General features: G+C 39.1%; 2 protein-coding genes across 4 annotated transcripts; both read right to left on the reverse strand.

Moving 5' to 3' along the window:
- Nucleotides 1-1,294: 1,294 nt before the first annotated feature.
- LOC101471120 (uncharacterized) lies at nt 1,295-4,849 on the reverse strand. The gene is made up of 5 exons (XM_004562654.2): nt 4,770-4,849; nt 4,334-4,428; nt 4,070-4,170; nt 1,871-2,026; nt 1,295-1,768 (listed from the first exon to the last, which is right to left on the reverse strand). Exons 1-5 carry the CDS (start codon nt 4,787-4,789, stop codon nt 1,313-1,315), a joined length of 828 nt encoding a protein of 275 aa, XP_004562711.2. The 5' UTR covers nt 4,790-4,849; the 3' UTR covers nt 1,295-1,312.
- Nucleotides 4,850-9,086: 4,237 nt separating this feature from the next.
- LOC101472180 (ubiquitin carboxyl-terminal hydrolase 47) lies at nt 9,087-16,291 on the reverse strand. Of its 3 annotated transcripts, XM_076881765.1 has the most exons (12): nt 16,101-16,291; nt 15,885-15,969; nt 15,219-15,321; nt 13,654-13,766; nt 13,485-13,555; nt 13,289-13,414; nt 10,988-11,083; nt 10,774-10,902; nt 10,160-10,288; nt 10,013-10,050; nt 9,692-9,723; nt 9,087-9,607 (listed from the first exon to the last, which is right to left on the reverse strand). In XM_076881765.1, the coding sequence occupies exons 2-12, from the start codon at nt 15,955-15,957 to the stop codon at nt 9,360-9,362; spliced, it is 1,158 nt and encodes a 385-aa protein (XP_076737880.1). In that variant the 5' UTR covers nt 15,958-15,969; nt 16,101-16,291; the 3' UTR covers nt 9,087-9,359. The 3 variants fall into 3 exon arrangements, with proteins under 3 accessions (XP_076737880.1, XP_004562714.2, XP_076737881.1); XM_004562657.2 differs by having other exon boundaries at nt 15,885-16,291; XM_076881766.1 differs by lacking the exon at nt 10,160-10,288 and having other exon boundaries at nt 15,885-16,291.
- Nucleotides 16,292-16,964: the final 673 nt, after the last annotated feature.

The raw sequence follows: 16,964 nt of genomic DNA on the forward strand, positions 1-16,964 counted from the left end.
CACCAATGCACAGCCTCCTCCCTCCAACTCTTCCATAGACTCTAATGTTAAAATGGCTCAGAAGGTTCGTTTGAAAATCAGAAGAGCATGGTGTCTTTCCACTGTCACCACGTCCATATAATAAACTCCACAGGCATGAAAACTGAGAATTGAGTAGACTGGACATTGCTGCCGCTCACGGTGAAAGAATTTTGTCAATACGACCTATACTTTTCATTTGGGAGCGATTTGTTTAGGGCTGACGTTTCTGTTCATTTTAAGCAGCAAAAGTGAGGCGCATGTCTGTGTACGTGTGTATGGAGCCATTGGGTGCGGTCACTATAGCAACCAGGCTCACACCTGCCTGCTTAACGAGCTCTCTCTCTCACTCTGCCAAGATTCATCTTAAACACTTCTCTTTCAACTGCTGCTGTGTCCACAGTGTTACAGCCATCATTTTACCCTCAAAACGTCGCCATTGTTGTTCTCTTTCCAACACCGTGTCTTTCAAAGCTCAGACTTTTAAATTTTTTAAACTGTGTGGATCGAAGCAGAGGGATCACATTTTAGTCATTCAGTGATTCAAAGAATATGAACTTTTAATATTCATTCAGATGTTTTCTTTTTTGTTTTTAGTCTAAATTACTTTTCTCATTTCTTAGATTTTTCTCATTTACATTTAAAACATTTTCAGCTATTTTCCAACTTCTTCTGTGTAACCTTCAGCTTTTAGCAGTTCAGCACTTTTTGTTTCCGGGTACAAATTTCTGTATTTTTCATCTCATTCAACATTTTTAACTTAAAATTCAGCAATTAATTCATTTCAGTGCATACATTCAGATTCAAGCATTCACACTGCAGTTTCTTCAGAAAATGCACTTTCTAGTTCTAATCTGTATTTTAGCTTTACAACCTGTAATTAAATGTATAAAATTTAGAACAATTTAGAAGATCCTAATGCCAAAGATGCTGATGCTAAAGATGCAACAGACAATGACAGGATAATGTAAAATAACTAAATATTGAGGCAAAGAATGCGTTTATCACAGAATGTATGATTAACTTGTTTTCAAATTTATGAATGAACGACATTTTTCAGGTTTATTGTCGTTATGATTCAGACATAATACAGCTGTAAAGATCACATTTGGTAGCAAATTTCTCATCAATATAAGCCAACATTGATTATATCTGATAACTGTTCCAACACAATAGAGAATTATAACAAGTGACTAAAACCACAGGTCATGTAAAAAAAAACAAAAAACATCATGGTATATTATTTACAGAAAAGGCATTAAAAGTGAAACTTGGGAGCTTTGTGTCTTTTTAATTATTTCTTTTTCCATACAGGTATCGATGTCTGTCTGGGGGCTACACCACTGGAGCATGCTGCATAAGGGCCACTTGTTTTCATACATTTAGTGAAGATCTTCAGGCACACAAAACAGAACTTCACCTTACATCGAGGACAAACAAGAGATTTACAGCGCCTCTTGTTGTGCTCCAACAGTAACCCACAGGTGGGACAGGCACGTACAGAGGGACACCCGTTGACTCCCTCAACTGAATCAAAGCTGATATATGGGCAGGTTTTTAGTGTTTTTAGTGAGTGGTTACAGCAGCCATCATTTTCACAGCGGTCTTTCCGAGGCCGTGGACCCTTCCACTCCCTCAAACACTGCCAGCAGAATTCAAACGGTCGTCCTTTTACTGCTGTGCACACTTTACAGAGGACATTCAAATCTGATCCATTCTCTCTCATCAAAGTGGATCTGCATACAGGACACTACATGGAGACAAGAGAGTTACAATATTTAATAAGAACTAAATCTTACAAGAAATACATTTCTATTTTCATGACATTATACTATTCTAATGAGATACTTACCGATTTGGTAATAAGCGTCTGCAAGGCAGCATTGACAGCCAATTTGTTTCGAAAATGCTCAGTTTCTTGAGGGTCCAGAAGAGCCATTTTCCGAACCTCTGAAAAAGTCCACTCAGCACTGCAACCAGACCCGCCACACACAAATCTGCTTTCACCCTTTATTGAGATAATGAGAGATGGGAGAATTATCAGACTTGTTCCAAACAAGTTGATGAAATATTTTTTTCCTCTTTTTTTCCAGTTAAGCTTAAAATATTAAAATATTAAACTCTATATTGTGGAGAAAGGTTGTTCAACACCTAATGAAACAAATCATAATCAAAATATTTCCTCATCCGTCAGAAATGCATTGCTAAATATGCCATTGTTTGTTGAAACACTGTAGTGATTTTTGTTGCTTAATTCTGTCTTAAAGTCATCTGTGCAAAGGCTCTTCACACAGAAAACATTCAAAGGTCACAGCTATAAAAGCACAGGTGTAATTAAAGCTGCACTGGAGTCTCAAAAAAGCCAAATAAGGCAGTAAGAGCAGTAAGCCAGAATCTACAGTCCCAGTGTTTCCATACAGGCTTGTACATTCACTGGTTACTAATCTAACTTTAAATACTGTTTTATAAGTCCAAAACTCCTGAGGTGCAAAAGAAGGACATGACTTCTCAAAATACTTTAACTTTGCCGTGGACAATGTGGATATAAAGTTGTTTAGCAGAGCATTATTTAAAAAGTCAGTTAATCACCAGAGCAGCTACGGTAAAACCTGATCCCAGAGGTGGACAATTAATTTTCCCAAGGAGCCACATAAGAAACTGGGACTGTTGTGAAAGGCCACACCAATAAGATTAAAAAGAAAAGCCTTTGGTTTGTAATATACTAATGTTTTTTACACCACTGGAAGGACCTTTTTATAGCTGCAGATGACCAGTTTGTTACTACCATGAGGGTGAGTTTGATTGTCCTCATGTTTTGGATCTATAAACAACTTTTTTGTTTTATTTTATTCAGAAGCTGAAGGCTTAAAGTGGAGGTCAGTGGGTGGCTTTGCTGGTGGGATATACTTCCATGTTCCGTGGTTATTTATCAGAATCAGAAATACTTTAATAATCCCAAAGGAAATTATAGGCTGCAGCAGGTAGCACACTAATGGCGCATGCGCACTTACAAAGGAACCCTCTGACCAAACTTTACACAAACATCACATTGGGAAGACATGTCAGAGAGGTAGGCTGATAGGGGGAAAAAAAACAATGAAAATACACTACATGAGGTGAGAGGAGGAGAAAGAAACCTCCACTCAGACTGAGCTCCTAATGGGAGAACAGTTTGAGAACAGAAAAAACACCCCAGCAGAAAATGCACAAGGGTTCATATGTTAATATGTAACTTGACCTGTTAAGATGTTTTTGATTGAAATAGCTTTTGATGTCTGTGAAATTGATCTACTAATGCTGCAAATTCAACAAATGACCATTTTCAATTCTCTACAACCTATAAAATCTTTTGAAACTCTGTGTGCGTAATAATTTGGAACAGTGCATTTTAAGTTTTTTATTTTTGAAAAACGTACTGTTTTCATTGGGAGTTTTGTTCAGTGACATTTGAATTATACTCTATTGGTCGATGACTTGGAAAAATATGCCGACTGTCATTTGAATCAACTATTTAGGAAAAACAGAGAAAAATATCATTTGCATAATAATTTGGAACAAGGTGTGAACAAGACAAGCAACAGGGATGGGTAAGGGTAAGCAAGAGCCGGTGTAGACAGCCCTGGTTTGAGCTAAACTTTAATTTAAGTGTTAATTAGAGGTGAGATGCACCTGTGGATTGGTGATTCTCTGGTCTTCTTCTGGCAGTCCATTTGCTCACTGGTGAGCTGCAGCCCTGAAGTGATTAATGGTATATGTGCAGTTGGTTTGTTTTAAATACCTGTCAAACTATTTTATGGCCTTAGCCGTGTCTCTGTCTAAAGTATAGCAGACCTGAGCGCCTCCTTGATAATTACCATATGTTTGAACCAGATATATAGCTGTCATTCCCTGGGTTCCGTTGCTGGATTTTCCTTGTAATTGTAAAGCTTTTCACTCCCAATCACCACACCACCATCCTAGTAATCATCGTTTGTTTCTCTCTTTTTCCCCATCACTCGTTTTTGTTGCTACATACTGTTTATTTTAACAAAGACAACCTTTAGTGGCCTACCTGGTCCAACAACCTACGACACCAGTTGGTGAGAGAGGTCGGGGTCACAGCGTGACCACAGGACATCTGAGCTCTGCGAGATTTGAAGTCTTCACACAAAACTGAGAACAATCACACAGAAGCAAAAATCAGTGTTACACAGAAATATATGCTGATGTCTGTTCTTACATTGGTTTATGCATTTGATTGTTTTCTTTTTTACTGTTTCTCCATTAAATTCTATCTGTTTGACATCGCCGTGAAAAGTGCTCACGTGATACTTACAGTCCAAATCATCCTCCTTATCGACAAATTTAACTGTTGGGTCATGAGGGTCGTAACACTTTTCGTGTTTTGTCGGCACTCTTGGGAGTGTCACACTGCGAAACAACAACAAACAGATCTGAATGAACACTTCCGGTTTCACGTAAAAGCGCAAAATCCGGCTTGGAGTCAGAACAGCGTGCGCGCTGCAGTGTTGCGGGATCTTCGATCAACAGTTCCCGTTTCTTCTTCACATTCAAAGTTTTTAATCAGCGGCTTCATGTTTCAGTATCACTGTGATGTCAGACTGTGACACTGAATGATCGGGCACAGCGCGCGCTCTCCGGTGCGCAGTTTCCAAACATAACAAAAAGTCCGATCACATCTTTACCTGTGAAAACAGACGAGTAAATGTAGCACACACACACATCAGTGAGTGAACCACGCTGAGTGTTACCTGTGCAGCAGACCCGCCATCCTCGCTCTAGATGCAACCAAAAAACGTCTGACGCTGTTATGAGCGTAACAACTAATGACTCCGAGTGACGTGAACATGGAGCTTGACCTTTATCAGTGAGCAATGATAAGGAGGAAACCGTCCCTGAAGATTGAAGTATAACACATATAACGCATAATATTCTTTAAAAGAGGGGGAAAGTTGTTTTTGTTGTTGTTTTCTTTTATTTGTTTTTTGTTTATGTTTAGCAAAGTTATAGTTATAGACTTTTTCTAGGGACGACTCCAGGATCAAACCTTTGGGGGTATGTCATGCATACAGTGCATTGCACTAAATACTAAAGAAATATGATGCTTACAAAAATATTTAATCTTTTTTCACTTTTGCAAATCTCAGTTTAACCTAAACCTTCAAAAGCAATCTAATTAGTTGGTATGTTTGATGTCTGTATACAGCTCTCTCTCTCCTTCTCTTCCCCTCTAATTTACTTCACTTTATACAAATATTCTATTTGTAACAGAGGACAAGGGATGAGTAAACGGGGCAAAGAAATAAATTGATCATTTCTTTATTACATGAGTTAGACATACAAATTCCCAGTCATTTCCAGACAGGACTTACAACACATCGTGCTGATATCCCAGCTGCACATGAGACTTACCACACAAACTGTGCGAAAATAACAACACTGCAACCCGTCACACCCCGCTTAGCGACACACACTGCAAACAATTCGGGTCTCAGCGCAGCTGGGAATCAGTGCTATGCATTGCCTGCGATCTGGGAGATAAAGGGAAGTGGCACAAACAATTAAACAAAAAAACAAAAAGGGAGGTTAGTCCGCCCTTACACAACTTACTCTCAATCAATAATCGCCTTTACGGCTGGACGGACTAACCAAAACAAAATCACAAATCAATCAAAAGAACGAAAAAAGGACAGCAGAGACAGCACAGAATATTGATCAGTTTCCCTGCGCGCAGTCGATCTAGGGCTTGATCAATTCTTCTATTAAAATTCGTGGTCACACGACAGTATACCCACTCGCACCTGAGTGAATTAATTGCCTCTGGGTTTTTTCCACAGAAGAGCGCTCACTTCACCCCACACACCCACTACCTTTTCACAGCTCTTCAGCCAATCACCTGGCAGAGAGCAATAAACTGCCAGGTGACACTTGGGCTGCTGCTGACTTCTATCTTCACCTCTGGAGCTCTGCTGTACTGCAATCAAACAATGAAGCACATTTTGACCAGAATAGAAAACTGATAAAGTACATAAGATAAAGTGTTTGATGCCGTTTAAGTATTGATAAATATGGATACTAGTGTTAGTATCCACTGAGTGTGACAGTGTAAACAGTTTGTTGTGTTAAAATAAATCATGTGATCTCTGTGTGGAGATGATAGTGAAACTAAATTAGAACTCAGGAACTTCCCTAAAATTCTTGAAGTGTGTTTTCATGTTTGTCTGACAGAGCCGTCAGCTGAACAACTATTTAGAGACAGCCCATCTCAGTGACTAATACACTCACCTTATCTGACTTTAACAGAACCCAAAGGAGCTCCTCAGCCTCACACACGATCCAGACAAACATAATGTGCAAGTACAGCGTGTCTGTTCGCTCACCCGCAGGTGAGCTGGGGATTATCAAATTAAACCACTCCAAAAAGCAGCAGAAGACCGTGAAAGACTTGAAGATGAAAGCAGCGCAACTGTTTCCCAAGAAAGGTAAGCCCAACAACTCAAAACAGATCTGTGTTTAATCTGTGTCTCATGTGATTATGTAGAAATCTGATAAAAAGTAAGACAAGCAAATGAGGCAGACTCTGTTATAAGCCTACATTCAAATGTCCTGGTTTTTTTTATTCATCTTTTAAATGACCTTAATGTGCTTAATTTTTATTGTTAAAAAATCTTTTGATTTAGTTTTGTTTACATTATGTTCAGTATCAGTTTCAGTTTGTTTTATTGTCATGCGAGGTATTTGTGTGGTGCAAGAATCAAGAAGCACAATAATAAAACAGAACAACTTCAAACACACATTCAAGTGGACATCTCAGGTTGTGTTAATAGATGAGCACAGTCCCATGCACACATTTGTACGTGTTTACTGTTGTTGTATGTCAGTTAGTAGCACAAACTGTGAGAGCACACTCAGGTTTTGTTTTGTTTCCAGTTATTATTTTATTATAGTTGAATTAAATATTCTTCACACTTAGTTTAGTTTAAGTTGAGCAGTGGCCACAGTCATGTGCTCTCTGAGTGACTTTTAAAAATAACAATCTTCAGTGGTGTTCAGGGACATGATATAATTATTTGTGACATGTTTAAATATTTAGTGAGGTTCTCTCTCTCCTGTCTTGTGTGTGTAGGATATCTTGTGGCTGAATTCCGGCTGATTGTCTCAGGAAAGCCGCTGGACGATGACTCTGCATCTCTGTCGGAGTATGGGATCAAACCCTCGTCTGTGGTGCAGATGGTGGCGAAGGTCCACGGTGGCTGACAGATATCATCATCGATGCACAGCAGGACTGAAATATGATACACCAAAGGACAAAATGCATCATCTTTGCCAGCTGAGACTGAACTGTGTCATCTTTGGGTCTTCCTTTACATTTTAAGACTTTTATCAAACCTATTTAGAGTTCAGTACTAAGTATCAAAGATTGTAAATAATGATTAATTAGTGTGTAAATAAGTATTCCCAAGAAAGTTGTATTGAAGTCATTTGTTTATTTTTCCAGCTTTTTTTTAATCTTTTAGAGTAGCTGATTTATGTATGATGCAGGGTAATGTTTGCAATGAAAAAACTCAGGAACAGCCACAAATACAAAATGATATTCTCTTGATACCATTTCATCCAACGTTGTTAAACTGGAGAAAGGCATGTGATTTTCCAGTTTAGTCAAATGATCCAAATCTTTTGGGACTTTGTCCATGTATTATAAAATGAACATTACAATTAGTAAAGATATGTTTTTAGACATATATAGTAACTAACACAGGGTTAGAGAGCATATGTGAGATTTCTGGTAAACAGTGCATGTTTAGGCTTTCTGATTTTAATGATTGTTGCCTATATCATGTATCACGTTGCATCTCAGCTGCTTTTAAAAAGGGAGAGGGAAGGTGGGGGAGTAAAATCGTATTAAAAACATGAATAGTTTCAGTTATTCGGTGGGAAAATGAAAAAGTTATATGGGAAGCTATACTCAAATTTTTGTTTTGTTTGTTTCTTTTTACAACATTCACTAATCTACATGTTCACAGTGAATATGTAGATTAGTGTATGTTGTTAGTGTGGACTGAAAAGAAGCACTTGATGCAGCAGTGATTGTAGATCAGGAGGACTTAGTCCATCACAGTGAGGCTGAAAACATGGTGTGGTGTGTTTCTGATCAGAAAGTGATAAGGAATAACATTAAATGTGTACAACATAGACATTTTGTATATTAGTCAGCAACTGTATAAGTGCCTTACAAATTAAATCTGAGTAGTCCACATGCACAACAAATTCCACAATGTCTCTAACTAGCAGCACCTTTAATTGCTTTAATTTACACACCTGATATACAGAGTAAACTATTAGAAAGTAAATATGAAGAAGGCCCACCTGGTGGCTGAAGGTGGCTAAAGATGAAAATACAAGCTACCTTTCACAAGAGATTTTGATGATGAGAGAACATCTGACAGCAGCAGCTCAGTCTCTACTATGACGCTCAGCTACACTTTGCTTTTGGACTGTTGGACGCTTGGCTTGGATGGTGAGCTCTAAAAATTAAGGCAGGACACTGCAATTAATATTGTCTGCAGGATTCAGAAACTGGATGACAATGTGCAGAATATCAATTGAAAGGTTGTCAGTGTTTATAAGTAGCCTATAGGCTATGTCAACATACCGCTCTTACAGCTGATGGTCTTTGTGGTTTCAGGTAACAACAGTAGGTAATAAACTTACTTTTACAGTTTCTATTATGTAATATTAAAGCCAGAAATATATAAGTAAATATATAAGTTGCTAAATATTAATAATGAGAGATTACATATCCATAACCATTCTAGTTACATTATTGGATCACTGCCTCCTTCTGGGTGAACTGTAAATTGCACGTCAAACAAATATATGATATTGTTCTGTCACTATCACTCACTGTGGAGTGGGACCCTTTATTTATTTGGAAAATCATTTTTTATAATTTTGGGGAAAACTTTATGATTACAACAGTTATTATTTAATCGTTTATTGCTAATGAAATCTTGGTATTGCATGTCATGGCTGTGTTTGTGCGTCAGAATTTACAGTGACAATGTGAAAAATACAATTTTGATGCCTGAATTTTTTCTTTTGTGATTAAAATTCATCCACATCATCATCATCATCATCATCACCACAGCAACTTCTTTGAGCTGCACACTTCAAACAACTGATTTTACAATTATTTAAATGGCTTCTACAAAGTTGCGTTCATAACATCGACCATAGTTATCTGTGAAATTTAACATTTTCATTGCTCCCTTGACAAAACTGGTTCTGTTACAAGCTGAAATGTTCAAAACCATAAACTCTGGTGACTTTCTTCCTCTCCATCAGTTTCTGCTTAGAGCTGTGAGTATCATTGCAAGTATTACAATTAAGGCCAAAAAACCAGTGATCAAAAAAGTATTCCTCTTTATCTCTGAACTCTTGCCAGGTTGCAGGGCATCGTCGTGGATGTTCTTTTCTCCAGATTTCTTTATATATTCATGCACTCTTCTTTTCTTTGGTTCATCCTTTTCCCCCACTCTTCTCCTGGTCCTCTGTTGTTCTTTCAATTCCTCTGGCTCTCTCTCCGAGGCTTCACAAAAGACAGTAATTATTTGTCAGTGTTGAATGAACTTCTTAAACGATTTCTTGATGTTCAGTAGTTTTGTGATCTTACCTCTGTACATCACCAGATATGCAGACCTGGAACTGTCGAACCATCATTTTGAAGTTCACACAGAGCAAGAAGGAAATTCAACAATGTTCAGTAATCCATCAGTCATACATGCTTATTAAAGTGCCCCAACAAGTGGTAAAAATAACTGCCTGAGAAAATAACAATAATCAAAGAATAAAACGAAAACACACAAAACACTCGATCGCAAAACCACTGGGGGAAAAAAAATCATTTTGTGAAGGTTTAGTAAATAAAGCTCACAAACAGCTCTAGATGTAAACTGTCTGCTGTGTCAGACTTGTTAAACAAAATTAAACTTACTTGTATGTCTTGGTTTTTGCAAACAGCTGTTCTTCAGCCTGCACACATCAACAAAACCAAGATTAACATTAAAATGAGCCCTGCAGTTGTAACACTTTCTGTAGGTTTTAAATATGACCCATATTTCAGTTCTATTTAATCAGTCACCTTTGTCACATTACAGTCATCACAGTCATACCAGGTGTGGTCCTCCCTGAACAGCACAGTGGCTGTGTAATGTCCACCTCTCAGACTGCCCATGTGATTCACTATCCCATACACTTTGTACTTTTTGCCCTACAACAGAGCACGCAGTCAGACATAAGAACATATAAAATTACCGCAAAAAGTAAGGAAATCTGTGTTTGACTGATTATTTCTTTGCCCTAACAATGCTTCTTGGTAATAAATCTCAGCTTTGGTACCCCAGGTACCAGATTCTCAGCACCTGTGAGCATGGACCTTTCTTATTTCTTCAGCCTTCCTTCACCCAAACTAATAAACAACACCATGCAAGAGTCATTAGCAGAGTAAACTGTTTGACATTGACAGAGAAGATCTGGCAGGTTTTTCATGGGTGTAACTGCTGCTCACCCTACAAACGCATTTCCTTACAAATGTGGGAGCATTTAAAGGAGAAATAAACAGGCTTTCCAACAGATATAAGATTAGTTGCCAGTTACAACAAAGAAACAATTGACCAATCACAAATTTCCTTAGTTTTGTTCTAAGTTTATAGAAACAAAAACATAAGAGCAGGTTTCAGAGTGACTTCTCCTTACGTTTGTTGTCATTTCAGATGGCACAGCGACACAGCAGTTGGACTTGAAATCTGACATGGTGTAGTAGTCAAAGCCAAATCTCTTCAGGAGTAGAATCAAGATGTGAGGAAACTTCACCATCTCACATTTCTAAAAACCACAAGAGAGATGATTACACACAGCAGAGTTTGACTAACAAACGCTGCTTTAAAATAAAAAAAACTAAGAAACTCACACTCGTTGCTTCTGTTTTTTTCTCACATTCTCCACAGTACACCATGTTGTCTCCACTGTATGATTTGGTTTGGAAAATCTTTTCAAATCCTCCTTCCTGCACAAACACACATGTTGCAATTTTAAAAAAAAAAGAAGAAGGGGGGGCAGAAATCAAGCTCTTAAAGAAAGAGTTGGTTACAGAAACCAACTAGTAAAACACTTTTACATACACAACTGAAAAGCTTTCATGCACACTAAGCGTGCTCATTGTAACCCCCATACTCAGGCCTGACATGGTCCTGGGAGTCTGAGGAGTCTAAGCAAGTCACGCTGCTGGAGTTGATGGTCCCACAGGAGGACTGAGTGGAGGAAGCCCAGGAAAGAAAGTGGACAAAATACTTTGTAGCCAATTTTTGGAGGCAAGGGTTGAAAGCACCCACTGACCCCATGGAGGTGGCGTGTTGGGGGCTTTGCAAGTCAGTATATACACTGAGTAGTCCTAGTGCTCTTGGGGATCTGTAGACTGTGAAGGAGGAAAGCTGTCAAGTGAATGATTCCCAATAGCTCTGGTTGAAGAAAGGTGTTATGCAGTAGAGCCTGCTACCTGGACGCAAGTCAGGGCCTGATCCCCATGGCTGGGTCACCGAGGAGAAGGTGTCTGATATTAAGACCTGAAACACCATATGAGAGCATGAGGGTGGTAATGGATGTTTGTATCTGTGTGTGCCTGTATGTCTGTGTCTATATGTTAGGTTGGGTATCAGATGCCACCTCTCTGGAGACATCTCAGGCCCTCCAAGGTTTGGAGGTCTATCTCCACCCACCACCACTTCCCCTGCCAGTGGCGGACTCCCTCAGACATCGGTGCGTTGGTGGTTCTTTGTGTCCGAGGATGGGCGCCCAGGTACACACCGGCTCACTCCTTGGTGGCCGCTTATCGGGGCCTGGAGCCTGGGGCTCGCTCGGGCCAGTTCGGGGTGGGATGCCCTCGGCCTCTCGGCCTGGAGCTCGGTCACTCTGGCACAGCTGGCTGCCGGCGGAGCTCACGGGCACGTCTCTGCAACTCCCTCTGGCTTCTGCTCCGCGGCTGCTGAGTGACCCCTCATCTGGGGCTCTCCTCAGCTCTTTCTGGGACAGTGGCGCGGCTGCCCCTCTGTTGGTCTTCCTTGGTCTCTTGTGTTCTGGGGGCCTCTGGATGTCTGGAGTCTTGATCTCCTCCATACCTGCTTCATGCCCTGGAGGACGGGGCTGTGGCCCCCCCACACCCTCTAGCAGATCATTACATGAAGGAACCTTTTAAAAACAAGCGCGCTCATGCTCACAGGTGTACACACGGGGACTCACACACACAAACTACACCCTTTTTGGCTCCTACCTCAAAGCACACTGTGCGCTGTCGATCTTACGTGCTGCACAATAATGTTTAATATTTAGTATTTACTGTTATATTCCCATAGATCATCATGATGTTGTTTATTGTATTGCTCTCCTTTTCTTCTGCTTGTTTTCTTTTTTCTTTCTCAACAGGTGATCCAGGTGATTGATATATGTATTTTTTTTTTGTCTGCTTATTTAGTTGGTTTTTGGTTTTTTTGCCCTTTATCCCCGCCCCTCTTCTCCACTGTTTTTTTTCCCCTTTTCCTTTCTCCCTTTTCTTTTCCTCATTCAAGTCTGTCCCGTATATAACAAGTGAAAATAAAAAATAAATAAAATAAACAATAAAAGATGAATCAAATAGACCATTACGGCAAGGCTGGGATGGTCAATTTGGTAAAGTAGTTTGCATGTTCTCCCCGTGTTTGCGTGGGTTCTCTCCGGGTACTCCGGCTTCCTCCCACCGTCCAAAGACATGCAGCTTGTGGGGATAGGTTAATTGGATAATCCAAATTGCCACTAGGTGTGAGTGTGTGAATGAATGTGAGTGTGAATGGTTGTCTGTCCTTGTGTGTTGGCCCTGCGACAGACTGGCGACCTGTCCAGGGTGTACCCTGTCTCTCGCCCTATGACAGCTGGGATAGGCTCCAGCACCCCCCGCGACCCTGAAAAGGATAAGCGGAAGCGAATGGATGGATGGATGGATCTTTCTTCGCCTTTAGACAATAATTCTGATGGCAAAAGAGCCAAACGGGACAGGCAAAAAAAAAAGAAAAGAGACCTGAAGCACCTGATGAGCCCGGGAACATCACTGATGATGTATCCAGATTACACCACAGTGTATGTTAGAATAAACATCTTTTCTGTACCAATGACAGAATTATCTCTTTATTAACTCAAAACCAGCATGACCAGGGGTGCAGTCTGAGCCCTGGCTGCTGCTTACCATGCTGTATATTTCATCAGGGTTGTCTCTGAGTGACAGTGGAAGAGTCCAGAAAGGATTTGTCTCTTCATTGATGACGTGGCCTTTGGAGCATTTTGTTGTGTACGTCAGCTGACCCTCAAAAAGCTTTAACACAGAAATATCAGTTAGAAAACATTCTGGTTTCTCAATGTTATTTGGATGGTAAGATTCTCACCTCAGAGACACGGGGGCTGACCTTACATAAAATCAGATCCAGGCAGTCAGCAGCATCACGCTGCTGAGAAACTGAAAATTACATGTAAATGTTACTCAGCACAGCCACTATGTGACCTTTTCTTTGAGTTTACCTTTGATGTTTATGTTTTACCAACTGGTCATCTCACCATTATGGATCTCCAAAGTTTTTGTTATCTTTTCTGTTCCACACGTTCCTTTCTTCAGACGTTCAAAGATGTTTCTCAGCTCTTGGTCTATTTTCTGTGATTCTGGATCCAACCTTCAGGAAAACAGATATTTCTTAGTTAATATTGACTTTTTATGGTCCATTCACCATGTTGTTAATATTTTATCTAATTTCAAATACAGGCTTGTGACCAAGAACAATGTTATTCAGTCATTTGATTTCTTTCATTTCTGACAAAAAAATTCGAAATGAAACACTTTGACTGATTTGACACCCAATTAATAACTCAAGGGGCTTCCTAAATTTACATTTTTCTTTAAAGATATTAGGGGGTAAAATGCATATCCTAAAAAAAGAAAAAAAAACCTGCCTCTATTAAACCAAGAGTTGCATTCATGGGGACTGAAGTTGAAAACAAACAAAATCTAACTCTGTAAGACCTCTAGAGTCAACTCCTTATTTGTGACTGGGGTCAGAAGATCAGGTTTACATTTGCTGATAGCAGCACAACACACCAGACTGTCATAAAGAACTATCAGAACAAAAGTTGCACTCTAGGCTCAAAAGTTGATAAGCGAAGTAAACAAAAGCTTTTTGGATGTTTTTTGTTTGTTTTTTTTACATAAAGTTATTTTTTTTACTCCTTTTTATGAAAGAAAACCAAGTAATGACTGGGAGTCACTGTTTTGGGTTCAGAAAGTTTGCTGCTTTGCGAACTATTCGTAAAATAATGTAGATGAAGATGAAGCTTTCATACCAGTTATGTGATGAATGAACAGTCAACAACCCACAGCAGGGGACTGATCATACATTTGATTAACCATGCATTTGCCCCCATCATAATCACATTGTGACTACAATAACCTGATGAACCAATGGTTTTGCACAAGCTCCACTTCAATCACATGGCAGATAATAACTGCTTACTTTTCTCTAAGAATGGAGGAGGACCATAGTCTGCACTCCACCTCACTTCAAATAAAACGAGGTGGAGTGCAGGTGGGGAAAGATAGAAGAACCGATTCACCACTAGATGAAACTTTTTTTTCACGTCTCTTGTTTTCTTTCAGTATAGCAGCTGGTTGAGAGTAATATGATTCCTAAAAATAATTCTCAAACCAAAGAATATTTATTCTGTGTGACATTTTCTAAATATGAAGAAAGTTTAACATGACCAGAAATCTTGTAATAACATATCTGAGCTTATAAAACTCAGGGCCTGATGAATCAAAATAATTCTCAGTGGCATAAACGCTTCAATTTTGTTCACTTTCAGTTCAATTCGATTGTTGCTATGTGAGCAAGCACTTGGCGACAGTGGGAAATAAAATAATAAATAAAGGAGGATTGAGGATCACCTGATCCAGTCCTAACTACAAGCTATGACATAAAAGAAAGTTTTAAGCCTAATCTTAAAAGAAGAGATTGTGTCTGTCCCCTGAATCCAAACTGGAAGCTGGTTCCACAGAAGAGGGGTATATTTGTTTGTTTATTTGTTTCTAATTAGCATCAGATGTGAAATATAAGCAATCTAAAATCTCCCACCTGTCATGAATCTCAGGTGTCATGAAGAAAACTTGCATTATGCTGTTGAGATAACATGTGGCTCCTTGATTTTTCAGGCCATGAAATTTCTTCTGCTGGATTACTTTGGGGGTAAAAGAAAGAAAAAATAGCATTTTTTTTTATAAATGACTGTAGAAAAGATTACAAAAAATTTAAAGACCTCAGCCACAAAAATGATGCATATTTAAAGCATATATAAGGAATTAATTTGACAGTTTTTGACAGACCAATAGGTTTGTTGTATCTATTTATGAAAACTCATGTGACGTGAGATTGTGTGGGCAAATTCCAGTAGATCAGCAGTTTCTGAAATATTTCAAAGCATCAACGATTCAAAGTCACTTAAACTATTTTTCTTCCTGGACGTCAGCAGGTCATCTTGACCATGTCTACATGCAGTGGGTTGGTGCCATGTGACTGGCTATTAGATGCCTTATAGAATAGTTGAACAGGTGTGCCTAATAAAGTGGTCTCTGAATGTATAATGTAGCCTGGGCCTTATGGGGACATGGTTTAAAGATGTTTCTTTTCTGTGACAGTTACAGCTTTATAAATCGGCTTTATAAATCCTGTGTATGCGGTGCTTTAGTTTTATTTCTTTATTTTTTGTACAGCAAGTGTTCAGTATAAAAGACTTTAACTCACCTGCATCCTCTCTTAGTTTTTTCGTCTCTTCTGTGTTCACTTCTTCCAGGTTCCGTTTCCTGGAGCTGATCATCTTGAATTTCTCCTTGAGGATAAATTGTTTTGCTTTTTTTAAAATCTGAGTTTATTTGTTAAAAATATCCAGCTCTTTGTTGCACCATCTCATATTCCATATTTTCACCCAGGAATAGTTTCGACTTTGAACTATCGGCTCACCTTCTTTTCTTGTTGTCTTGGTTTAAAAATAGATCCGCCGATGTCGCTGTTTGCTGCAAGTTCAGATTGAACTTTCTATTTAAGAACAGGCTCCATACAATGATTATTTTATATTTTAAAGAGAAGAAAGTCGAGATTTTTTACTGCGCGCGCCATGGGATTGTTGCGCACGCAGGCACAGGGGAGCAGCCTACTCATTCGTGTCAGCTTGAAATCCGCCCAGAGGGCACATGATGCACTGGAGAGTCTCCATGCAAAAGTCCAAGTGGTCATAAAATATTGGCAGACACTGTTTGATACACCTTAGCGTAATTTTTAAAACATTGTGATTTTGAATGCAGCTCGTCAGTGTTTACATTTCCATCAAATGGACTGAGTTCCTCTTCCTTTTTATGTTTAGATGAGACGAAATTTTTCGAGTTTACAACTATTATTATTATTATTATTATTATTATTATTATTATTATTATTATTACAGAATGAGTATAGATTGTGTATCCCATTTTTGTATTTACATCATAACAACAACATGCGGAGCTCTTTACGAGCCTCGTTCTCGCGGTCTCATGAGGAAATTTAATTCACTTGGACCCGATCTGACACCCATGAAAGGTTGTTTTTTCCGACATGGGGAGGAGGGCAGAGTGGTGACCTTCGTGTGTCCACACACGCAAGTGAAAGAAGACATCCTTTGCATATAGGCAGACGCGAATGGATTAGTGTTATTTAGTGTGTTATTTAAAAAAAGAGAAAAAGAAAAGAGAAAAAAAACAGGCTGAGGTAAATCTATGTGATTGGAGTGGAGCCTCTTTGACTGTTCACGAAAATTTGGTGATAAAATGTAACGTCAAACAACAAACACCC

Source organism: Maylandia zebra, linkage group LG3 (genome assembly GCF_041146795.1).
Source record: "Maylandia zebra isolate NMK-2024a linkage group LG3, Mzebra_GT3a, whole genome shotgun sequence".
NCBI lineage: Eukaryota > Metazoa > Chordata > Actinopteri > Cichliformes > Cichlidae > Maylandia > Maylandia zebra.